Consider the following 26,588-nt stretch of genomic DNA (forward strand, 5'->3'; position numbering starts at 1 on the left):
CACGGGATCGCAAGGCACATTGTGCCCTGCGATCCCGTGCGGACGATCACATTGCGGGCGGAGGGCGTGGCTACGGCGCCATTCACTTCAATGGCCAGCTAGGCCCCCTCCGGCCCCACGAAATACTGAGCCGGCCGCAATGCGATGCAGTGCGTTCAGGCCAGAACGTGGCCGAAAACGCACTGCACTACAGTTAACAGTTGACAGCCCAACTCCACAAAAAAAAGGAACTGGAACGCGTCCAGAACGCGCTGCACGCATCGTACCGCGTCTGCAGATCTGCACCCACCTCACAATCTTCGGAGAGAAACTCTAACAAAAACTAGTGGAGTTGGTCTTTGAATTACCGCAACAGTATTTGCAATGATTATATAATATAAATTGTGTTCCTTGCTAATACAAATGATAGCATGCAATATTCATGGTTGTAAACTGCAGAGCGAAAAAACAAAACAACCAGCATTTGCATCGTGGGCGATCAGAAAAAAATCCTAGCAGTATCCAAAAGAAAGAACTATAACAATGAATTCCCTGAATCTTTAGAAAACATAGGCTAAGAGATGGTGAGGGGTAATATGGAGCAGGTAACATAGTCTCTTAAGAAAAGCATTCACGCTTTTTTAAATGTTTACCAACTCTGAAGGGAAAGAGAGTATGGAAACTGCAAATCTATTCAATTAAAAAAAATGAAAAGACCAATGCAATCCTACAAGTATCATCAAAGGAAACGCGTACAGAGGAAAATCAATAAGCTGTAATTGCCGATTTCTTCTACTGAAAATGCTATTCGTCTGGTTGCAATATTGATTCACTGGCTGAAGTAATTCTTGAGTCACTGACCCAGAACAAGTATGCAGATAAGTTATCCTGACATTATCCAGACATTACTACTGTCACAGACTGGGTCACAGATTCAATATATAGAAACAAGATAATCAAGCTGTTTTCAGTTCTGTGATTAAGACATGTTATATGGTTAGTAAACAAATGGTGACAATACAACTGTGCTATAAACCCCTTGTGTTGTAGCACAGAGTTGTGTCAAACCAAATTATATCGGCCTGGCTGTAAAACCTTTACTAGTTATAGTAAACCAATGGTACCAACTATTACAAAAAATAAGTGTCAACATTTAAATGTGCATTAATTCCAGACTGAGTGAGGCTTCATGGGAAATGTGGGCATATAAACAGGAAAAAAAAAAAGAATTAAACTGTGTTACAGTATCTTTGTAAATGCTCAGTTATCCTTCCTTCCTTTATCATATAAAAGTGAAGCCCCACTTCCCTTTTGCCACTAGAGATTCTGCCTTCAGTAGTGATATATCTTCCTCTCTTTCTTAACCTTCTGTGATCCTGTGATCCCTACCTGTTTCGCTTTATTGGGGAGCACTGACCTATGAAAAATAAGCTAATAGAATGTGAACAGAAATTTGTCCTGCCAAATTCCTCCCTGCCCTTCTCATCCCCAAGATCTCACAAGCACCGCAATCTCCAGGTCCCTCTGCTCCGGCAGCTCATGCCATCATTCCCCCCGAATATCTGCGGTGACAAGAAAAGGGGCTCATAATGTGCTTCCTTTACAGTATTTCCATAGATTTGCTGGCTGGATTTGGGTGAGAGCACTTTCCCAAACTGGCGCAGCGGCCGGCAAGCAGGGAACACCACCAGAGCAGTGTCCATCTCTGAGTCTGGCAGAAAGCCCTTAACACACATATTATGAATGGGGTGCCTAAATGCAACACATGTTAATGCGTGGCAATGAACATTAATGCACCACAACAGTGTGAATCCAGCCTCAGCAGAGAAGCATAAGAACCAGAAAATGCCATCTGTATTTTAAACAGGTACACACTGGCTATGTAATTCTTACAGGTTGCTAAATAACAACTGCATGCATGCTTTGAGATGAGACAGCATGTAGACAACAATATAACCAAATTCATTTCTAGGCATGCTCTAGTTTGGGATTTATGATTCTCTACATTTGTATTAGCTGTAGATTTAATGTAATATAATTCTTTCCACAACTCAACAGCACAGAAAAAAAACACAAAAACGAATTTATTTCCCTGCCTTCTAATGCCAATGTATGATTTGGCCTTAGGACCACAACAAAATACTATATTACTGTTCATGCACATTTTATAAAAAAGGGTGGGACAAGCGAACTGTATAACAGGAAGTGATTAAAAATAATCTTGAGCCAGCTAGTAAGGAGAAAAAAAATTGCATAAATAAATTCTGTTTACAGGTCTGCTGGGATGTTTTAAGGCCATTCAGTAACCCGCCATCACTGCCAGCACCAGTTTAGCAGAGTTTCATGAGAAATGAAATGACTAACTATAAAGCATGAGCTGGTGGGTTTGTTTAAAGGGTAAATCTTGTAGTCATGACAACACTATCAATTCCTAAACCTGTAAACAGTTATCAGCCAGACATATTGTAACAATCTTAAAGATACAGCACTATCATTAGACAGTGTTACTAAAAGAGAGACAAGAAAAGGTCCAACAAACCTGAATTCCTCCTGAAAATAGCAGTGAATGTGAGGGTGCCCAGGCATTGTTGTGCCTAAAGCCTCATAGCTGTACATCTGCTGTGTGCTGCCTCTGACTGATAGTCTTAAGGTGCCCATACACCTGCTGATTATCGTGCGATAATCGTGGGAAATCCCGCGATCGTAAATAATTGGCAGGTGTATGGAAGGCGTGCAACCCTTTCTACTATACGGTCGCACGTCTTTTGTCTCCCGACCAGGCTCGAAAATCCGCCTAGAATCGTACGATTGTCAGAGGGTTAGTGGCGTTCTCGGAAGACAAATGCCGGCATTGGAGTAATCGGAAGCCCGTCCCTCAGCGGGGAGGGCTTTCGATGATCGCAAGTATGATCCGTCTGTCGAAGATGGGCAGATCATACGAGCAGTTAATTACTTTACAACCATCGCACGACTCGAGTCGTGCAATGGTTGTAAAGTGTATGGCCAGCTTTAGGCTATTTGGAGTTGAGTGAGATCACTGATTTAGTCAAGTACTTGACTAACACGCCTCTCCCCTGCACCTCCCTCCTTCCTTGTCCAGGCAAGGAGATAGACAGCTGCTCCATACTGCTCTCTCCCTTGCAATCTTATACTTGACAGGAAGTTCAGGCGAGCAGAGCATGGCAAGGTGGAGCCAGCTGTTTGGAAACATGGTGACTAAGTGTTTGGGCACAAATGTAAAGAAATCATTTGCTGGGCAATATATATTTATTTGATCTGGATTCATTATTGAAAACAAGTTTGAGGGTCTGATACTACTTTAATAAGACTCACATTAAGAGGGCCAGTGACTCCTGCAACATCATATTGGGCTTAATCTTTCAGTGATCTGAACTCTGCACTGTACCAAGACCAAATAGACTTTACCTAGACTGCCATTATAACCCACCATCTGAAAATGCTACTTGCCTTGCAGTAACGCTGACCTACTGGCTTTCATATGCTCTGAACTAATGACCCAGGACTGGTAAGCAGAAAGGAAAGTTAAGGTGGCCATACACTGTACAACCATCGCAAGACCTTAGTCTTGCGATGGTTGTAAAGTGATTAAAAAAAACGTACGATCTGCCCATCTTGGACAGGCAGATCGCACTCTCGATCATCGCAAGCCCGCCCCCCTGAGGGGCGGGCTTTCCGATGACCGCAATGCTGAAGGGCAGTGGGCGCGTGCGCACACCGGCCCGTTCGGCATTTGTCTCCCGAAAATCGTACGATTCTCGGCTGGTTTTCTAACATGCTCCTTAGACAAAAGACGTGCGACCGCGATTCTCGTACGAGAATCGAGCAGTGTATGGGCACCTTTAGAGAAGTGTCCTTATCTGTTTACTAGATTCAGGTGAGTGACTCAAAGTACTCAATCGTGAGAATTAGCATAGCAGCAATTTCAGCCTCTTGACAGGTTACTCACCTTCAAGTAGAAACCTTTATTTGCCACAAGAATTCTTCTTAGCTGCCTAATGACTCTAATTACTAATAACAGCCATACAATATCACTCTGTTTTCTGTGTCTTTCTACACATCTCTTCTCTAGATACAAAATTAAAAATGGCTTTCTAAAAGTAGTGTTACAAAGTACAACATGCATACGTAATGCTTTACAGCAACCTTTTAAAGATATCAATTACAATAGCAACAAAAGATAGTAAATAGTTTACTGGAAAAACAGAACAAAAAAGTTTTAATAAGTTTTCAGTTAATGGCACAGAAATATGACTATATCAAGCAATTTATAGGGTAGACCTAAACCGCTAAAAGGAAGTAAAAGATTTACACTATATGGCGTACTGTTTAATTTAATCCTTAGAAGTGAGGGGATAAGACTGAATCTGATTATATTTTGATCCTCATCTTCCTTGTTCACCAAGTATGAAGCTCTTTAATGGTGAATGGATTAAAGGTTTTATTAATTGGTTGGTGTCTACTGACAGACAATATGCTGGCCTGCCTTTTCAAGGGCATTTAAATATACGCATGATATACAAAAAAACAGGATTTTTGTACTTATTGTAAAATGTGTTTCTTGAAGTTTATTAAGGGACACAATCAGTAGGTATTCTGATATCAATAGGTTATACTGCCAATTACAGAACTACACAACTACAGAAGGATTTGAACACTGGCAAAAAAAAATAACAAAAACTGTTAGCCAGCCAGGTATAACCCCTCCCACTCCCAGCATGCTTTCCAAAAGCAGTACTTTGAAATAAATCACAAAAACAGAGGGGTGGGACCTGTGTCCCCTATTCAATTAAAAAAACAAAACAAAGCGTCAACAGGCTCACATAACTGGGGGTAGCCTGCAGCTCAAAGAGATGAGCTTATAATGCAATACACCGTGCTATCTCCCCTAATGAGAATAAGAAATACCCATATGTGAAACGGAATATCTGAAAACTCAAAACTCAACCAAGGGAATGCTGATCCTGCCTGCGGAATAATTACTTCAAATGTACTGATACAAAATATCAGGATGGATGGCAACTTCCACATATAAACAAGTAAAATTCAATAATGTGTATCAAAAAACATTATATGCATGAAAAACAGTATTTGTAAAAAACGTGTAGTATTATATGTCCTCACAATCCATATTGTGCATAAATATAAGCCCAAACTATAAAAAAGCTGGCTGTTTTTTTGTTTGCCAGTGTCCAAATCCTCCAAAGGCAGCAGTATAACCCAATAATTTCAGATTCTACTGATCCAGTGTTCCTTAAAAGAGAACTATGGGGAAACATTTTTATCCCATAGTTCTCTTTAGGGTCAGGGGAAGACATATACTAATTTCCTCCCGTGACCCAAAGCTCAGTATATAACGAACTATTGCTATATACTGTTGAGATCCACCCAGCTGGCTGATTGACAGCAGGCTCTGCCTATCTAGAGGCAGAGCTAGCTGTGCCCTCCCCCGTTCGTAGCTCCGGTCAGCACTCTTTGCAGGGAGATGATCGGGAAGTGAGCGAGCGACGGTATGTGTACGCTCACTTTGCGATCAATAGAGCCGACGTGTGACATTTCAATGTCACATGTCGGCTCTAACTATGAGGATGACAGTAAATCACTCACCTCATAGTTATACTTTAATGATCTTGAAGAAATGTACAAAAAACCTGTTTTACTACATGATCATTAAAGAAAAAAAAAAAACTTTCAACACAACAGATCTTAGCCTGCTGGTAGATCAATAAAAAAAAGTTACATATATTTTATTATCAAGTTACTACTTACGCTGTCACTAGTCTTGACATAAACAGGTCTGCTAATCAGTAACACCACACTGCTACTGCCTGGCTTATCATTACAGCTTCCTGCATCTGCATCATTTTACCATTTCATGAGTCAGACCCCTGCTTACTCAAAGCCATTTGCCTGACTTCCATGTTGATCCAATGGTTTCAATCATTTTCTCATCATTAGCTCAGGCATATCCATTAGGATCTGATTTCACTCTGACCTGCTGCATACATGCACATGGATGGTGACAACGTTTTAAAACCCGACACAGCTAAGCAACAAGTATTTTCTAGTGGAGATCAGAAATGCCAGGCTACATATAGAGGCTACATATACCTCTATGTTTTAAGTACACATGTGCTTAAAATATTTAGACTAGTCACAAAAATGGTAAGGCACCAGAGTTTGTACAAGTAAATTCACCAAAACCATCTCTCCAAATTATCTAAATACTTTTTTTTATGTTTGAAGCAACAAGTACAAGCAGAACTGGGTTTTTTTTTCATATTTTCAACTCTCCTTCTGCTTATAGACCACTTTATGTGCAGACTGCAACACACGCTGTTTCTAATATGTATTATATGCTAATCATTCCCCTACTTGCTTATGATGCATGTTTTCATCCAAGTGTACTGTGAAAAGTTTTAAATGAAATAGTTGAAGAGTACTCTCTACTAAAGCTAATCCTCCAGCATACTCTGAAGTTCTAATACCTAGTATCTGTATATACACAAGTCATAGAGAGGTCTGAACTGTTAATCTGTCAAAAGACTCTTAAAAAGAGAGAGAAAAAAAGAAAAAGGATTTTGCAGGCATTGCATTGATATACCCATGCTTAATATCGATTATGGAATACATACCTTTGCGATTTCATCAATAAAGCAAACATGGGACACAGGGTCTCTCTTCTTCGTCAAAACTTTCTGAAGATGTTGCACCTGTGAAATATATTTATAGGTTAAAGATAAACTTTATCCTACCTAGGTAAAACTTAACTCACAGTCTCTATAATTTGTCATACTTCCTAGTCCTTGGAGTCCAGCGTTGTCTTCCTGCAGCCGAAGTTAACTATGCGCTGCCATCTTGAAACCCCTCTTCAGGTTGGCTTCCTGATATTCACGTGTATGCTTGCTGTGGGATCCTGTGCACTTACAGACATACCGCAGATCTCTGCTATGTATTTGGGACCTGGCACAAACCTTCAGCATGTCTGCGTGCCGACATGCCGCAGGACTGGCAGATACATACGTGAGATTACGCATGTGCACAGACATGCCAAAGGTCTCTGCCAGGTCCCAAATACCTGGCAGGGACTTGTGGCATGCCAGCAAACACACCAGGATTTATGGTTGGAGGAAGGAATCAGGGAGTGTAGGGCCACACCATTATATTAATATATAAAATAAATGCACTTGAAAACCCTAAAAAGTGTTCCTTATGAACCCAGGTTCTGTAAATAAATGATAGCTTCAAAAGTAACTAGGCACATTGAGGGGAATTTATCAAAACTGGAGCTGGCAGAATCTGGAGCAGATGCCCAAGGCAACCGCTCCACATTCTCTCTGCTCCAGTTTTGATAACTTCCCCTCAAATATTCTTAGAAATGTGCACTAACCATCTCTATACCAAAAATGATTGAACATCCTAACCAATACAATTCAAACAAGTCAAAACATAACTTCCACCCCATGTAAAAGCGAGCACTTAATGGGAGCTCAAATAGATGATATCCTTCCAATCTTGTAGTGTGTGCATATATGGGATTTTTGATTTTCTATCCTGCTCCAGCAAAGTAACAAAAAGGAATTTAATCAGTTGTTATAGACAACTGGAGCAGACAAAATCTGGAGCAGACAAAATCTTGAGCAGCTGTGCATGGTAACCAATCAGCTTCTCTCTTCAGTGTGTTCAGTAAGGGCCTGTTCACATGATATCAGGTCCTGATCAGGTGCGGATCTGCAGACTGATGCAGTGCGCTTTTGCCACGTTTTTGATGCGTTCAAGTAAAAAAAAAAAATTGTTTGCTGGAGTGGGGCTGTTAGTATGTTAGCTGCAGTGCAGTGCGTTTTGTATGCGTTTTTGCCGCGTGTTGGACGCGTTTGCGTTTCCTGACCTGACAAAATGTGACATGCAGTATTTTTTCTGTCGTAAGCTGAACGGACTGCGCACGTGAGAACTGGAGCCCATTAAACACATTGGGATGCATTTTGAGTGCAGCAGTGTACGGAGCCGGTCAGCACACAAAATGGACGTCGTGTGAACAGGCCCTTAAGATTTGAAAATGAAAGCTGATTGGTTGCCATGCACAGCTGCTCCAGATATTTTCTGCCCCAGTTTTGATAAATTGATAATGATGTGTACAATTCACATTTCCTCCAGTTTTTGTACATCAACCCCAGCATTACCTGGACACAGGCTGCATAGATTTGGTCCATTAATTTCTCCAAATTCGTCCAAAGTGCAGCTCGAAATGCTGCTGTGTTTCCTGGTTGTGGCATAGCTGCACGACCTGGAGCACCTATAAACAAAATGGCTATATTTAGTATTCTAGCCAGAAAACTTGTTGCAAATATTTTGGAAATGGGGGTAAGGTTACACAATAAACAACAAGCTGTAAAACATCAAACGGAAAATCAGATGCCCTTTTATTTAGTGTTTCTTTTATGAGGGTGGGGGGTCATAATTTTAACATTTGAACAAAAAGAAAAAGTCCCTACATTTAGGGTCAACAGTATGCTTGTTGATAAACAGGGAGACCTTACAATAAGCTCATGCTACTTATACAGGTGTAAAAACGTTATACAGGTTCTACCTATATGGTCATTAAAATATAAGCATGTGTTATTGGTATGAGAATATTAACTGCTTTTAAAGAAACCTGTACTGGGAGAAATATGCAGCCAGTAAGCCTGTGAAGGTTCTCATTCCTCCAAGTCATGGTATAACTGTAAAAAATAATTCAAGGCAACTGGACTTGCTGTATTTTTCTTGAAGATGTTTCAAGTTGGTCATCCAACCAGTTTCTCAATTCAGAATGACTTGTACAAAAAATTATCTGGGAATAAATATGGTGAATGTCACTCCAATCTACATAATCTGTTAGTCACAACCAGTTGTTGATTGCATTTGCATAACTGGAGTCTAAGAGGTGTTATTAACCTGCCCAGAGAGAGGTGTTAAAACAGTAATTGCTGACCACCTAAAAATGTCAGTAACCCGGTAGATAAATCACTTCAGAATTTCTTCCACCGTTAATGGGACCTATAATCTGTACAATTCAATAAAAAACAAACTGAAACTTGTTGAAAATTAGTTCAGTGGGCAAAAAATAAAATAAATATTGTGGCTGCATAAGTGAACACACACTCCTATAAATCAGGGATGTGGCCGTATTTAGTATTAACAAATCACATTCAAACTGATGGTAAATAGTAGTCGGTACACAACTGGCATCAATTAAAATGACTCTGATTAAGCCCATATAAAGTTCAGCTGTTCGAGTCGGATTTTTCTGACATTAAAGGTGCTCATACACTGCACAATTCTCGTACGAGAATCGCAGGAAATCCCGCGATCGTACGAGAGTCGTGCAGTGTATGGAAGGCGTGTGACCGTTTCTACTGTACAGTCGCACGTCTTCCGTCGAACAAGCAGGCTGGAAAATCCGCCTGGAATCGTAAGATTCTCGGCGAGTGAGTGGCCTGCTTGTTCGACAACTGCCGAACAGGCTGGTGTGCGCACGCGCATACTGCCCGTTTGCAGTAATCGGAAGCCCGCCCCTCATTGCAGTCATCGCAAAGCCCGTCCCTCAGGGGGGCGGGCTTGCGATGATCGCAAGTACGATCTGCCTGTCCAAGATGGTCAGATCGTACGTTTTTTTAAGTACTTTACAACCCTCGCAAGACAAAAGTCTTGCGGGGGTTGTAAAGTGTATGGGCACCTTTACTCAGTTGCCTCTTACAGTAAAAGCCATAGTCCACAAATAGCTTTCAAAGCATCAAAAGGGCCTCAATGTAGGAAGGTATCAGTCAGGAGAAGGCTACAAAAAATGTTTCCAAGGCATTAGATATACCATGGAACACAGTCATGGTCATCACCAAGTGGAGAAAATATGGCACAGCAGTGACATTACCAAGAACTGGACGTTCCTCCAAAATTGATGAAAAAACAAGAAGAAAGCTGGTTTGGGAAGCTACCAAGCGGCCAACAGCAACATTAAAGGCACTGCAGGAATGTCTGGCAAGTACTGGTTGTGTACTACATGCGACAACAATCTCCCATATTCTTCATATGTCTGGGTTGTGGGGTAGGGTGGCAAGACGGAAGCCTTTCCTTACTAAGGAAACCATTCAAGCCCGGCTACATTTTGCAAAAATCTACATCAAGTCTGACACGTGGGGAAATGTGTGATGGTCTGATGAGACCAAGACCTTTCTGGCCATAATTCCAAAAAGTAGGTTTGGTGCAAAAACAACACTGCGCATCACCAAATGAAAACCATACCCACAGTGAAGCAATGCAGTGGCAGCATTATGCTTTGGGACTGTTTTTCTTCAGCTTGAACATGCACTTCCACAGCAAACAACAACAAGCATGTTCTAGATTTATTTTCCATACTTTACTACTGCTCTGAGCTAGGCAAGATTTGAACATGCTGCACAGAACAAAAAATTAAAAATAATGTATTGAGAGGGTGCATTTGGGCATTCAACATTTTAAAAAAATATATATAAATGATATATTATTATTAATTTGGCAGCAACCACAGTCACAAGATTATATTGGTTACACTGCTGTAAAAATAATAATACATCTGTAATAATAATTTCATATTTTTAAGAATTTTAATTTAATGACTAATGGCATGTTCTGTTCATCATGGACTAAACATATTAATGGAATGTACAGCAGAAAACTTCAAATGAGGGGCATATTTATAAACATTTTCCATTTAAGAAATGCTTTATATATCGTAGTGTGCAGTCAGCAATGTGGCAGCTAAAAGTGCCCTGCAAAATTTGAACAGTAGCTGCTTTTCAGTATCTTTTATGAGGCCAGTGAATGTGTTGTGTGGAGTTTTCACACATTGATGAAGTGTTATTTTTCAAAACAACTTCAAAATGGAAGACAGTTTTATTTTTCCTAATGGAGGAGTATAAGCTTCCACTCCTAACCCCTGCTTTTTATTGGGTGTCTATGTCACTCTTCATGAGTTCTCAGGCCATATGTATTATAACAAATGTGGTGAATGATATAACTATTGCAGAGTTTTATCCACTTTTGTATAACTCAGACCTGATTGCAGTGACGTTATGGAGGAGGAGGAGAAGCCACATAGGAATACTGCATATTTACATTTTTCTACACCTCAGAATGCAATAACAGTAAGTGTTTTCACAGAAGATTGTTATTCTTCCAAAAGTGCTTTTGGATTTTGTTATGGGACAATGTAAATATAAATAAGTCTTATTTAAAGGATTGGTTTTTACATACATATACAGTACTTATTCTGAAGTATAGTAATAACAATGATGATCATAATTCTAAATAAACAATGTTGTGTTGGTATACTTGACATAATGCAGCTGATTCCAATACACTCTAATGCCTTGGTTCTCAACTGGTGGGTCGTGACGTGTTCAGTGGGTCACTAGATGCCTTCTACTTTTCTAGGCGAGGTTCCTCAGCCTACCATGCATTCTGGAGCGGGAGTTGTGCTGCCATTCATTTGAATGGCACCCCAAACGCACCTTCCACCCACAGTTTGATTGCCCGCTCCGGAAACACCCTGTACCGTAGTGCAGTGCAACTTGGGTCACAACTTAATGACCAAGGGCAAATTTGGGTTCTGAGGTTACACAGGTTCAGAACCACTGCTCTAATGTAAGCTGGTAGTAAGCTTATGGCTGCACTACTGCCGATACTGACTATGTCACAGAATACACAGAACTCTTTTTTTAGTAACCAGTTACTTAGGGCTGCAACAACTAATCGACATAATCGATTATAATCGATTATTGAAAAAGTTGTCAACTTTTTCAATAATCGATTACTTTTTATGTTTGAGTTAAGGCAGGTCAAACCACACTTACAGGAGTCATGTGATCAGCTGAAAGTGATGAATTTAGGGCTTCAGCCAACTTATCAATGATAATAATTGATCATGAGAATTGTTGTCAACAACTATTGCAGTTTAATATAGCCAATAGAAGGCTGGCTATTGCACCCCACTGCCTGCTGTGTTTACATTCAGCTGTGGGCTACGGAATCTTGCCACCAGCAGCTGTCATTGCCCGGCTGAAGCTATTCAAGCGCGATGGATCTAATAGACCCCTAATGTCACATTAAAGAGAACCTGTCTCTTTAAGGTTATAACAAACCTTAAGTTTTATTTCTTTAGAAAACCACCAAGCTTCTTCTTACTGCTGAAAAACCCCTCAGAGGTGGTTTATTACAGTTGTCTATATCAGCAAGCAGGCCATTGCGTTCCAGTGCAGAAGCATTGCATGCCTACCTGGGCATGTGTACCAGAGGTTGCCGACCCCAAGCTTAAATAAAAGGCACATAGCTATTGTAAGTTAGTATTGTAATAACAGCTGTTGAGACTCAGAACTGTACAACAGCATATAAGTAAGTTATTTTAAAAGAATTACATGAATAGATGGCCATAGTTCTCTTTAGGGTCAAAGAGGACATATACTAATGTCCTCCGGTGACCCAAAACTCAGCATATAGCCGTCTGGCAGACTATATAGTTGATCTGTCTGTGTCACTACCTGCAGCTCTAGCCCTCAGCTGTGGGTTAATTAATCTGGCCCCGATGTGTTTCAGCTTGTGTGCAGGCTGCAGATTTACCTCTCTGCTGTGCAGTCTGCTTCTGCCTCACGCCCTCAGCTGGGATTGGCCCGTGTACTTGGAGGCGTCCTATTTAAACATCATCAGCTTGTACCTCAGCGCTTGTGATAGCCTCTCCTGGTTGAACAAGTGCGCTCTTTTGTTTTGTTTCTGGAATTGACCTCGGCTACGTTTCTCGGATTCTCGATTGTCTGCTTCCTGTCCTGACCTCTTGCTACGTTGAATGGATACTCCTTGTTTGCTACCCGCCTTGTCCTCGCGCTACGTTTACCGAATACTCCATGTCCGCTGCTGGCCCTGGCCGTTCGCTTTGTTCTTGGATTCCACTTTAGCTCTCACCTTCCACTGCCCTATGCTACGTTTACTCTGCGGGTCTGTAGTGACATCCACGGCAAGAGTATATAGTCCAAGTCCTGGGGGCATCTGAGTACCGGCAGGCACACTAGCCTTAAGGGAAAGGCGGCTGCTATAGGTGAAAACAACATCACTATATACTCGGACCTGGGTGTTTGCTTATGTGACCTTAGAATAGAAAGCTATTTCCCGCTATATGCTGAGAGCGCAGAGGTGCCCCGCAGCTGGGATGGATCCAGACAATACGGTCGATATCCACCCTGCTGGCTCTGCCACTCTAAAGGCAGAGCCGGCTGTGCCCGCGCTGGAGGATTGGAGAGGGGGGCATTCCTGTGGGGAGCCGTGACTGACAGTCACCGCTCTCTGCACGGAGAGGACCAGGAAGACAGCAATCAGCGGTATGTGCTCCCGGACTTCCCGATCAGTAGAGCCAACCTGTGACGGCTTCATTGTCACAGGACGGCTTGAGTTATGGGGATGCATGTTTTTCACTTGCCTCATAATTCTCCTTCAATTTAAAAGAACATCAAACTCAAACCAAAGTGAACAGCAGATTGATTTCAGGAAAAATGGCTTGTGTTTGATGTGTACAGAGAAACAAAAGCAGCATAATGTGATGTGCAAACAAAGCAACAATACATTCAAGTGCACAATGCTCTATCCAATACAATGCAAAATCTAAACTTTACATTCCAGATCATTCCAAAATGCTACACAAATGCATGCCTGCTCCTACCTATGCTGAGATACTCCCTCTGCCATTTAATCTTAAGTGGCTCAGTGGGCAGTTGAGGCTCTGCACTGCCCCTAACTTTAACAAGTGCAACCCTCTGCTATTCTGCTTTGGATGACAGAATTTCCATGGACAGTAGAAGCTCTGGCATTTGATAGCTGAATGATAGAGAACGCTCATCACTGAGAGGGGAATGGTTAAACCTAAACCTACATCAAGGCACCATAAATAGCCTGGGCCTAGAATCCAAAACACTCTGCAGAAGTCGATCAGAAGACATGTTAGGCCAGGTCATGTTAACTATTTTTTTTAAAGACATGTCATGTCTATAACGAATATTGTTAAAGGGCCATTACTGTAGAAAAACAAATTATAACTGCATGTGGTTCATGCATATAATAATGTTATTTCAGTATATTCATTTATTTAATATTGGCTGAAAGTTGCGTGAACCTTGTGTGAAGAATGACAGTATGCTTATTTTTGTTTATTTCTAGGGCTGTGCAAATTAACGATTAATTTCTTGATTAATCGTTAATCTTTTTGATCGATTAAAAATGTTTTTGAAGCTTTCTGCATGAGCGCCAGCCAAGGCATTGGCCTATACACATACAGCACAGCAATGAAGTAATAAAATGAACTAGGATCACACTAATCCAGCACGTTATTATTCTGAGTTGCCCCACTCAAGCGGCGACCATATTGAGTGGGGCACGTGAGAATAATAACGTGCTTGATTAGTGTGATCCTAGTTCATTTTATTACTTCATTGCTGTGCTGTATGTGTATAGGCCAATGTAGTTGGATCTGTATGTGCGTTATAATTAATCAAAATTAATCGATCTAAAAAAATTTCGATTAATCGAACACGAAAATTTTAATCATTACCAGCCCTACTGTTTTTACTTCGGCTAGGTTCACACCTAGGCGACTCCTGACCTCAATTCGTACGGTTTTCTGCACAATTGCGACACGGTTGGGAGTCGCCAATGTGTGAACCGATCGCGCTGTGGGTGCCATTATTTTATAATGGCACCCCAGTCGCGCCAGGAGGATCGCGCAGTTTCCCACCGCGATTCCGCAGCTAAAAAAGCAGCGAGTCATGTGTCGCAAAAAAAGGTACCTGTACCTTTTTTTAGCGATTGCCGTGCAGATGTCACCCCATTGAAATCAATGGAGCCGTGCGGCAATCGCTGTGTGAACTAGCACACGGGGCCGCGCGTCCCAGGTGTCGTGCAATGTGTCTACTTGTTAGCCTTAGGCTGACAAGTAGACACATTGCTACATTTTCTTAGAGTATTTTTTTAATACTATAATTTAGGGCTGTGGAAATTAAAGATTCATTTCTCGATTAATCGTTAAACTTTTTGATCAATTAAAATTATTTTGATCGCTAATGAAAACACTCACCTCTCCGCCGGCTTCCGAAAGTCCCGTCGGCCATCCGGTGACCTCACGGACATCGACGTCACCGGACTCCTCCCCCCCTTCCCCAAGTGGCTCCGTCGGCTAACGAAGGGATGGGGGGAGGAGTCCGGTGACGTCGATGTCCGTGACGGCTAAGGGAAGGGGGAGGAGTGCGGTGACGTCGATGGAGCCACTTGGGCCGGTGAGTTTTGCCAAGAAACTTACTGCACGAGCGCCAGCCAAAGCATTGGCCTATACACATACAGCACAGCAATTAATAAAATGAACTAGGATCACACTAATCCAGCACGTTATTATTCTGAGTTACCCCACTCAAGCGGCGGCCATATTGAGTGGGGCACGTGAGATTAATAACTGTGCCCACTCAAGCGGCGGCCATATTGAGTGGGGCACGTGAGATTAATTATTGTGATTCTAGTTCATTTTATTACTTCATTGCTATGCTGTATGTGTATAGGCCAATGTAGTTGGATCTGTATGTGCGTTATAATTAATAGAAATTAATCGATTAATCGATTTTAAAAAATTTTGATTAATCGAACATGAAAATTTTAATCATTACCAGCCCTATTTATTTCACATGACTTTCTTTATAGTTCTGTCCTATTATACATGGAGACAACACTTTCCAGCAAATGTGAACAAACTATAACACTGCTAGAGGCCCTTCAGTATCTCCAACATGTATTGTTTTCCAATATTTATTTAATATGTGTTTTTTAACCCTTTTAAATACAAGGTAATTGTCAAACGAACTGCTGGCAGTTTTATAGTTTGTCCGAATCCCTGTCATTGTCCCCTTTACTAGACAGCTTGACCTGCATGTAAATATAGAATAAACATAAATAAAGGCATGTAAAATTACAAAACAGGAATGCATATACATGAACTACTACAGATAGATATACAGATTTTTTATTTTGTAACTACTTTTTCTAGATTGCAAGGCGCAGGTACATTTATGTAGAACATAAGAAAATTACATTTTTATTATGCAGATCTTTGAAAAGTTCTATCCCCAGATGTTGCGATGAGACATAAAAAGGAAACATAAAAAGGACGAGATAAAAAGGAAAATGATACAGCATAAAAAGAAAACTATGCAAAGATAGGAAAGCATACATAAAGAACAAACAATTCTTCACAGCTGGTAACAATGCTGAAATGAAATGCTTGCCATTAGAATACAGAAATGTTATTCCCACCTCTTTGGACAGCTTGTGATGACTGTGTTAGAACTTTGATATCCAAAGCATTGTTGATATTCTCATCTAATGCTGAACAATAACCATCCACTACACTGGTAATGACACCTTTTAGAGCTCCCAGGTTGTAGAACACTTGAAGTGCTGTTCCGACTTGTGTTGGATTCTAAAAAAGGAAGTAAAACGAGTATGTTAGTTTACCGAAAGTGTTTTATTTAGCATAAGAGAATCAAAATCTCGGTTCGCCTTGCATCTCCGTGTACAATCATTGTAAAGAAATCTTGCTGCACAATTTAAATTCTTCATTTGAAGTCTCGATAAATGGATTAAATACATTCATATTATATCATAAAGAGTATAACTGAAGAGCCTTCTCTAGACACAATAGCGTAAGGACTCTTTACTATATCTGTTTGGAAAGTCCAATAAGCTTTGCAACCTAAGCAGTCTATTATAACTTTTACACAACTCTCACCAGACATTCAGATGGAAGATCTACATTGAATCCTAAAAAAGGGAATTTGGGGTAAAAGTTGTGTGAATCTCATGTAAAGACAATGCATAGATTTATAAGTGTTATTTGTGCACCATGATTTTGATTTGTTCAAATTCTAATTTCATATAAATAAATAAAAATATAAAAAATTGCATTTTTGCATTTATTGAACTTCAAGAAATGGATTTTATGGTATGTACAAAAATCCAATTCTCTTTTTCATTTATTGATGTCCACAGGGTTCACAGTTGGACAATTAGGATGCCCAAAACCATTCTAAATATGGTGTGGGCAACAGCAATAAAACACTAACAGGCCCATAACAACAACAAAACTTAGCGTTGCCTGCTGCTCAAATACCCACCTAAGGGATCTTACACACAAAGCTGGCATCAGATTAGGCTTGAACATCTACCTGGTAAAGAGAATACAGTATAAACAAAATACCAGGTGGTGGACTGGGAGGCAGTAGCCTAATGCTGAAAAAAGCAATAAGCACTTACAGATCTGTTAGAGCAGGGGTCTGAAAGTACCGGCCAGCAAACCGGTACCATGTGGCACGCAGCCGGCTGTTAAGTCTGGCACGCAGTCACAGACCGCGTACCTGACTTGTGGGAGTAGCTACACGCATAGCTGCTCCGGGCAGTGCCGCCACTAAGTTCCTTTTGGCTGGTGCTCTGACAGCCTTCACTGATCACCGGCCGAAAGGGGTTGTATTTCTCTGTGCGTGTGTGTATTAGGCCCCGTTCACACCTGTAAACTTAGGGGTGATTAGGGTTTGTTATCCTGCAACAGGAATCCCTAATCTCCCATTTACATGCAGCAGCTGTCACCCATTCAAGTTAATGATCAGGTGACAGCCACTGCATGTAAACGCCGGAACACTGCATGTAATAATGCGTGATGCAAGAACTGGGCAAGGCGGCCACGGGTGGACGTGCATGCTGAGAGCTAACCCGGGAGAGGGGAAGTCAGCGCGATGATGCAGCGATAAGAGGGAGGATGACGAGTCCTGATTGATTGAGAGAGGGCTTGCGGCACGGGACTCGAAGCTCAGAGAATTCTAAGGAGCAGAGCTGAATGGCTCCTAGACAAACGGCCTGTCTACAGCAGCAGCTGAGAGGTAAGTAGAGTGGGAGTAAGAGACGATGTGGAGGAGAAATAAGCGGCTTGATAAACTGCTTGGACAGAATATACCATTTTCGCTGCATAGATGGACCGCAATACAAAGAAGGGTACCTAAACCCCTAATGACAGACCACCAGCAGAGAGAGTGCGGAATATAGGAGGCTTTTTTATCTTTCAGAGTATTTTATTAATTTTCCAAAGTACAATAAAACAATGAAATAGCACATGATGCACAATCAGTATAACATACAATTGCATTACAGTTTCTTCCACATTAGCATAATCAAGTAGTAGGAGGGGATCACTAGAGGCCATACACACAATATATAATAGTTCTGTACAACAGAACATATCTATCCACCTATTCTTGCCAATTTATCCCCCATCACTAAAATAAAAAATCAGAACAGTCTGAGAGGAATATCTGGCCTAGGGATCCGCCTATGTCTGAAGCAAACATTTGTTATGATCTCCTCCATATCTATATCAATAGAAGACTGTCCAGCATCTAGGAGGCTTTTTTGTAAAAAATGTGGTTAAGTCTGGATCTAATATGGCCACGAAAAGGAAGCAGATGGCAAATGATGGAAATTACATACGATACGATTACATGCGGTTGGAAAAAAATCACTCTCCCTAGATCCATGTGTGCGGGGATAGCGATTGATAAATAACCACATGTAATCATATCACATACGGTAACATGCGCTGTGCCGGCGTTTACATGCAGTGGCTGTCACTTGATCATTAACTTGAATGGGTGACAGCTGCTGCATGTAAACGGCAGATTCCTGCTGCAGGAAATTGCAAGTTCCTGATGCAGGAAACCCTAATCGCACCTAAACTTACAGGTGTGAATGGAGTCTTATAGTGTGCGTGTATTAGTGTGTGTATTTCTGGATATGGGTGTATTAGTGTGTGCATATTTCTATGTGTGGGGGTGTATTTGTCTGTGTGTGTATTACTGTGTGTGAGTGAATATGCGAGTCTGTTGGTCCTCTATGATAAAATTAAGACCTGCGGGGAAAAAAAAACACACACATATTGACATTGCACACATATACATACTAATATGACACACAGAGACATTAACACACATACCGACATCACTCACCGAAATCCTAACAATACACACACAACATACTGACATTGCATACAAAGAAACCATCACAAACACATATACTGACATTATAAACACACACAGACATTAACACTGGTACGGTATATAGAAGTATGAAATAATTAAATTTGAAGTATGCAATTTTATGAAATTCAGCAAGCAGCCCCCATGGGAGAAGAGAATGTGTCCAATGGCCCCCAAGTAAATTGAGGTTGAGAACTTTATCCTTAAAATTAAACTCTAGGCAAAACAGAAATAAAAATAAAAATTAAATCTCCTTCTCCAACACCTTAAAAACATGACAAAATACATACACATACACTGTTTCTTTACCAAGATAATCCAAGTTTTATTCCCTGTAACTTCATCACAGAGCTCCCTTCCATCTGCACTAGCACGTGGGAGGAGTCAAAGGGGTTCCCTATGTGTCTTTCTATACACAGTAAGTACTTCCTGCTAGATTCAAAATACAACTGTGGGCAGCCCAGTCAATGTTCTCCAATCTTGTGCACTGAGAAAACACAAAACAAACTCTTACAACAACATAAGTCCAGCTGCCACTTTTCCCTCTGGAAAACGATGTCCCTGTCCGTGCTGCAGTCTGGCCAAAAACAAAAGTGTTTTTCAGCCTGCTCCTGTGCTCAGAAAAGTAACTGCAATGTTCAGATGTGGCAGAGAAAAGCAGACTTTGTCTTCTGTTAGATTGCTACTGTGCTTCCCTGACAGAGTGTGCAGCATCTGTAGCTTGCTGTACTCAAAATAAGACACTGACAGCTCTGCCCACAGAGGGCTTGTCCAGAGATTAACTTGAGAGCCCAGTGAAGCAGAGGGCTCTCTGAGGCCTAGTTCACACCGAGCACGTTCCAGGAGCAGAGCAGTTACAGAACGGATCAAAACTGCGTCCAATGTATTCCAATGGTATTTTGGGCTCTAGTTCACACCGCAGCGTTCAGTTCCAGAGCATGTAAAAAAAACTGTAGCAATCCCTATTTTACCTGCTCCGGAACGCATCAAAAACGCATGCAAACGCCCTGCAACGCACTAAAAGCCCATTTTAAAATAACTTTTTTTTAACCAAAAACGGCACGGAACGCATCAAAAACGTGGCACAATCCACTGCACTGCGTGTGCAGAAGCTAATGCAGATCTGGTCTGCATTTGGTGTGAACAAGCCCTGAAGCTAGCCATTCAATGCAAGCGCTAGCTTAGATTGAACGGCTAACTTCAGAGAGCCCTCTCCTTCACTTGGCTCTCTGAAGTGAATCAGATGTGTCACCTGCAAGTAGGAGAAGTAGTGCAAGATGTTACCTCATGCTGAATTGGCAGGAACAGGAGCACAGGGTGCTTGTGCACAACATTCCCCTATCTAGGTGCCTCATCGCCCAGTTATCCAGCATTAACTCTTTGCACATAAAACAAGAGAAAATTGGGATTATAAAAGGTCCCCTATGGTCCAAATAGTCAGGTAACTATTTGGACCATTGAGACATCAGACAGGTAAGACCCACAATGCTGAAGCCAGTGTCCAGATTAGTCCCACAATAGAGTAGTCCAGCAGGATATGGGTACGGCCTCAAAAACTATTGCTGAGGATTCTCCGATCTGGAAAGCTGCATATACAGATATGCTCAAGCAGATTTTAGGGAAATGTTGATTGAAAAAGGAAAAATGGCTAGTAAAAATGGTTAAGCTTTTGTCCATCTACTAGCAAAAAAAAGAAAAATTAAAGCATGCTGGGAGTGGGAGGGGTTATACCAGCTGGTGACTGATTTTTGTTTATCAGTGCCCAAATCCTTTGGTAGGTGGTAGTATAACTCAATTGTCTCTGAAACCTTTGTCCCTCAATGACCAAAACAAAAACTAAGTTTACCAATTTATACATTTAAAAAAAAGTATTTTCTAAAGTCATGTTGTTGGTTTGCTTAATATTTAAAATAGAGTGTGAAGGGTTAAAACTCTTTTCAGGTTTGTATGGATGTCTGAGTCCCCAATGGGAGGATTCACCCTCCCAATGTGACTTCTGACAATGGTCACCAGAACAGAAAGTCATGGGAAATCAAAAATGTACAGCTGTCATTAGAACAGCAATGGAGGAGAACTCTTCCAAGATTTCATAATCACTTCCTTTTGTGTTTTCAGGACAGCCAGTGAAGGGAAATGAGACATAAACAGCAGAAAAACAAACAAAACTGTTCTGTAATCACTGCAAATTTTGTAAACATTTTTGTTATATACTTTACAACTGATCTACAGGCAAACAAATGAATCTATTCATGTCTGAGATTTATACAGCCCTACTAGCAGAACTGGCCAGGAGATCTAACTTTTTTCTTTTGCAGTTAAATTAATACAAATTATTATTGTCCCTGCTCCCAGTCTGTGACGAAAGAACGTGTGAGGAGCAACAAATTGAGCTGATTCATGTCACTTTGCTCCCTTCTCCTGTCAGCATGTTCCTTGTTAGCACATAAGCACTGATGCACAACTGTTTGACTCCTTGTGCCTCTTCTTGCTCTCCCAGTCTAAACTTTGCAAACATTGCAAGAGGCTGATGCCATGTCAAATGCAGGTACCTATGCTAGTTTCTTTTAAATATACACATATTATTTGATGACATATTAACTGCAGTGGTTGCCTTCATGGTTTTTTTTTTTTTTTTAAGTGAATGGAGGTCAGTTTTAAATAAAATTAATCAAAACCAATTATACTTGTATTTTAACATTACAGAAAAGGTACCTGCTATCCCAAAGCCTTTTTGGATTTTCAATACCTTTAGGCCTTGTTTTTATAAAAATCATTTAGCCTTGACTGTTATTCTGATGAAGGTCTACATTAGAAAAACAAGAAATGTCGGATAACAAAGGGCTACCCTTCTGATATCATGCTACACAGTTGTGTTCAAAAGTGTGCACACCCTTGGAGAATTGGTAATATACAGTATGTACCATTTTTTTTAAAGAAAACGTGAGTGAGCAGGCAAAACACAATTCTATTATTTCTTATGGGATTCATATTCAACTGTAGGTCATAACAGAATGGCACAATCATAAAACAAAACATGGCAACAAATAACAAAATGAAATGACCCCTGTTCAAAAGTCTGCATACCCTTCGTTCTTATGACTGTGCCTTGCCCCCTTTAGCATCAATGACAGCGGGCAGTCTTTTGTAATTCTTGACGGTGGTATAACTGCCCATTTGGCTTGGCAAAATGCCCCTAGGTCATGAAAAGTCTATGGCCATCTTGCATGAACTGCACGTTTGAGATCACCCCAGAGTGGCTAGATGATATTAAGGTCAGGAGACTGTGATGGCCACTCCAGAATCTTCACATTTTTCCTGCTGTAACCACTGGAGAATCAACTTGTCCTTCTGCTTAGGGTCATTGTCGTGCTGGAAAGTCCAAGAGTGTCCCATGCACAGCTTTTGTGAAGAAGAATGCAAATTGTCTGCCAATATTTTCTGATAAAATGCTGCATTCATCTTGCCATCAATTCTCACAAGATTGTCCATGCCTTTAGAGCTGTCACCCCCAAAACATCATGCTTCACAGTAGGGATGGTATTCTTGTTGCTATAGGCCTTGTTGACCCCTCTCCAAACATAACGCTTATGGCTGTGTCCATAAAGCTCTATTTTGGTCTCATCACTCCAAATTACAGTGTGCCAAAAGCTGTGATAAGTGTCAAGGTGTTGTCGGGCATATTGTAACAAGGCTTTTTTGTGGCATTGGCACAGTAAAAGGCTTCTTTCTGGCAATTTTTGTTCACGCACCGTTGTATTGTGCTCCTTGAAACAACCACACCATCTTTTTCCAGAGCAGCCCCGAATTTCTCCTGAGGTTATTTGTGGGTTTTTCTTTGTATCCCAAACAATTCTTCTGGCAGTTGTGGCTGCAATCTTTCTTGGTCTACCTGACCTTGGCTTGGTATCAAGAGAAAACCCAGAATCTTCCACTTCCTAATTAGTGATTAAAATGTACTGACTGGCATTTTCAAGGCTTTGGATATCTTTTTCCATTTTTATAAAGTTCCATGACCTTGTTACACAGGTCTTTTGACAGTTCTTTACTGCTCCCAATGGCTCAGTATCTAGCCTGTTCAGTGCATCCATGTGAGAGCTAACACACTCATTGACAATTTGTACACAGACACTAATTGCAAAATAAAAAGCCACAGATGTGGGAAATTAACCTTTAATTGTCATTTGAACTGGTGTGTGTCAACTTGTGTTTCTGTAACAAGGCCAAACATTCCAGGGAATGTAAACTTTTGATCAGGGCCATTTGTGATTTCTATTATACGATTTAAATAAAAGAGCCAAACAACTTTGTGATAATAAATGGCTTCATATGATCACTATCCTTAAATAAAAGACAGTTTTTTGGAATGATCAGTCATGTTTTCAACATCAATGCCAACATTTCAAGATTTCTGTCAGGGTATGCAAACCTTTGAACACAACTGTATAAAGCCCTAATCCATATGGATTTTTCACATAGACTTTTTCTCCAGAGATGATCTTCTGTCATTGGGAATTCAAGTGTAGAGGTCTGAGCATGGGAGTCTACAAGTAAACTGAATGATTATTGTAGTGTCATTTTTGCATGTTAACTGTTTATTAGCTTCTTGCGTAGAGTTTTGTTTTGTTTATAGAGTCTGTAGAGTAGCCACTAGAAGGAGATATGCATTTCACTTCAATAACTCGGCCATCATACTTAACTGTTGAAATAAGATATCAGCCATGCAAGGGTATGCATTGTTTTTATTGAGTTAAGAGACCTATAGATCTACATTGTGAGAAGCAGCAGTAAAGCACTTAGTAGGAAACATGGCCTGCCTGCTTATGAAATGAGCAAATATAGCTGCCTCCATGTATACACGATTAAAAACTATACACCGATACTCAAAAGTCCAACAAACACTTGTAAGATTAGTTACGCCAAACTGGTCTCTTTTACATTTATATCCCCCCCCCCACCCCAAAAAAAAAGTACTGAAAAAAAAATTCATACTTATCCTCCAGCATCTCTAAGCATTTATCAAACACTGAAACAGTTGGGAGTGATTCTTAGTAAGACAGCTGCCAAAAGTACAATTACTGTTGGTACATTTAGAATGTGTTGGACATAAAAATGTCACCTTTTCACACACCATAGGCACGCTGCAGATTCAGGCTGCTGTAAAAAGTTTGGGTAATTCTAGGGTTTCTGCACAAGTTGTAAAGCACAATGGATTAGATTTTTAATAAAGATTTAAATACATTTCATGTTCTAGGCCAGACACTTTGTACGTAGCATGCTATTTGCAAAAGTTTGTACATCTGGTATTCCATTAATCTGTTAAGCACTAAACTAAGGAGTGATTTTCTGGGTCAATGGGATTCAGATTTATTTTACTGGTCTCAAACTATATTTAATTACTAATCCACACGAATACATTTCTCATTCCACCCTGGTGTCTAAAGGCAGGTGTGTATTTTCCACAGGGTCTGTGCCATGCTTGTCACACTAACATTTTATGAAAAAAAAAAAAAATAGAATCTGATCACTATCGCAGACACGATTTATTTGACATGTTGAAGGTAACACACTGCAAAGAAAACAAATGAATTACACGTAAGCAAACAATCCACAATTGGTGGGTTGAAATCTCTAGCCCCATTACACAGTTTGCATCCAATGCTTAAATGTATTTCTACTACCGTATATGAACAGACAGAGAAGTAGTGGGTTGTTGTCATTGTTTAGCAGTTACTGATTCAACAGCTGCAAAATTATGTTTCCATTAATATCTCTGACAAAAGCCTGAGAGTAAGGAGGGTATGGAACATATGGTGGCTTTGGATATTTCCTACAATTCTAACAATTAATGAAAGGACCAAAAGTAGATTACTATGCAATTACAACAAAATCTGGGTAAGATACCACATGTGGAGTAATTTTTATTATGAGGGCAGTGCCCCACTGACCCCCAAAGGCATGTGAGGTACCCCAGAAGCAGGAAGAGCTAACATTTCACTCTCAATGGTGGATCCTTAGCCGGGTTGTGGGATGAAAACAATGGATTGGGTGCCAGTCATTTTAAGTGCTTTTTCAATACTTTAATGTAGAACAGCCAAAACTGGGAGGGAGGGTATAGGGTCACAGACACCCAAGGCAAAAATAAACTCCAGACTCACCAATCCCTTCCAGCTTCCACAGTGCAGGATTGTTTCAGAGCATGTACTTGAGATCTTCCCTGGGAGAGACACCAGAATTGTTCTTGAAGTCCATGTCAATGCAGCACCTTCAGCAGTCAAATAAGTATTCCTACCCAGATAGTTCCAGACCCCACATCTGGCCTCTTGCAGGCTTAAGGCCTAGTCAGCTTCTCCAGCCTTGTACATCCCACCCCCCAGGCTAGGCCCAGGGGGTAGACTGCCTTCAGCACATGGCAAATAATGCACTTCCCCAGCATGCACCACTGGCCATGAAACTCCTAGTGATTGGCTGGTCAGGCATAGACCCTCCTAATGTTCCCCTATTGGCTTCCCCACTCTGGGGCAGGGTCACACTCCACTACAGGTAGGTGCATACAATAGTAGAACACCTAGGAATGACCAAGTGATCGCAGGCTACAAATCAGCCAGATTGATTACAGTGCTAGTAACTCTACATTTAAGAGAGCCACTCCACTTAGAGTGGAAGGGGCTTCATGGGCAAGAACCACATTTTTATTTTTGTTGTGCGGTTGACCAAATTTGATCCAAATCTTCCATATTAGTCCCCTGTCTCCATTGCGATATATATATGTGTTCTTCAGTTTTTCCCTCCATCTTACAATGGGGGAAAATGGGGAATTGGATAAATGCGCACACATCCGTTTACATCAGATTACTCTCGATCTATCAGGATCAGATTTGCGAAAATGGAACTCTGTTCCGTTTGGTTCTCTAGAACTGGATGGAGTCAGGGATAATCAGAAGTAAGGGGATGCACATTAACATTGGGCTTCCGATCAAAAATAACGAAAAAACTGACAGACGGACCTGATCAGACCTGCACGTCTGAAAGGGGCTTTAAAGAAGAACTGGGTTTTCTCAAATTGACCCCACATTACAAGTACCCGTTTTGGTCTAGGGGCAAAAATAAAGGTATACTCACCTGATCCTCAGTCCTGTGGTAGTCAGTGCTCTTCCCTTCCACTCTGGCTGTAGTATGTCCGTAGGCACCCTCACATCTAATAGACCTGCAGTAGACGCAATGATATCATGGGTCCTTAGACCCCCCTCATGGGGGTAGCCCCACTGCAAGGGTTAATTTGAAAAAAATCCTGTTTGAATAAACAAACCCATGTAGTGAATAAACAAACCCATGTAGTTACAAGATATTTAATTTTGATAGTGAAAACAGTCTCCAAATACAAAAAAGGTAAGAAAATGCTGCTCAGGGGTAAGTGCAAGTACTTAAAAATATGCCAGTGATGGCCAAAGCAATAAATGAAGCTTGGAATTGTAG

General features: G+C 40.9%; 1 protein-coding gene across 2 annotated transcripts in view; it reads right to left on the bottom strand.

The window, feature by feature from the left end:
• COG5 (component of oligomeric golgi complex 5) overlaps positions 1–26,588 on the bottom strand; it is a 244,561-nt gene that overhangs the window by 77,886 nt on the left and 140,087 nt on the right. For both annotated transcript variants that reach the window (XM_018569023.1, XM_018569022.1), the window contains exons 8-10: positions 16,348–16,513; positions 8,178–8,290; positions 6,633–6,710 (exon numbers count right to left, since the gene is read on the bottom strand). In XM_018569023.1, the coding sequence (XP_018424525.1) occupies positions 6,633–6,710; positions 8,178–8,290; positions 16,348–16,513 (357 nt within the window). The remainder of the gene's footprint in view (positions 1–6,632; positions 6,711–8,177; positions 8,291–16,347; positions 16,514–26,588) is intronic.

This window comes from Nanorana parkeri, unplaced genomic scaffold, assembly GCF_000935625.1.
Source record: "Nanorana parkeri isolate BGI_ZX_2015 unplaced genomic scaffold, ASM93562v1 scaffold1276, whole genome shotgun sequence".
Classification (NCBI taxonomy): Eukaryota; Metazoa; Chordata; class Amphibia; order Anura; family Dicroglossidae; genus Nanorana; species Nanorana parkeri.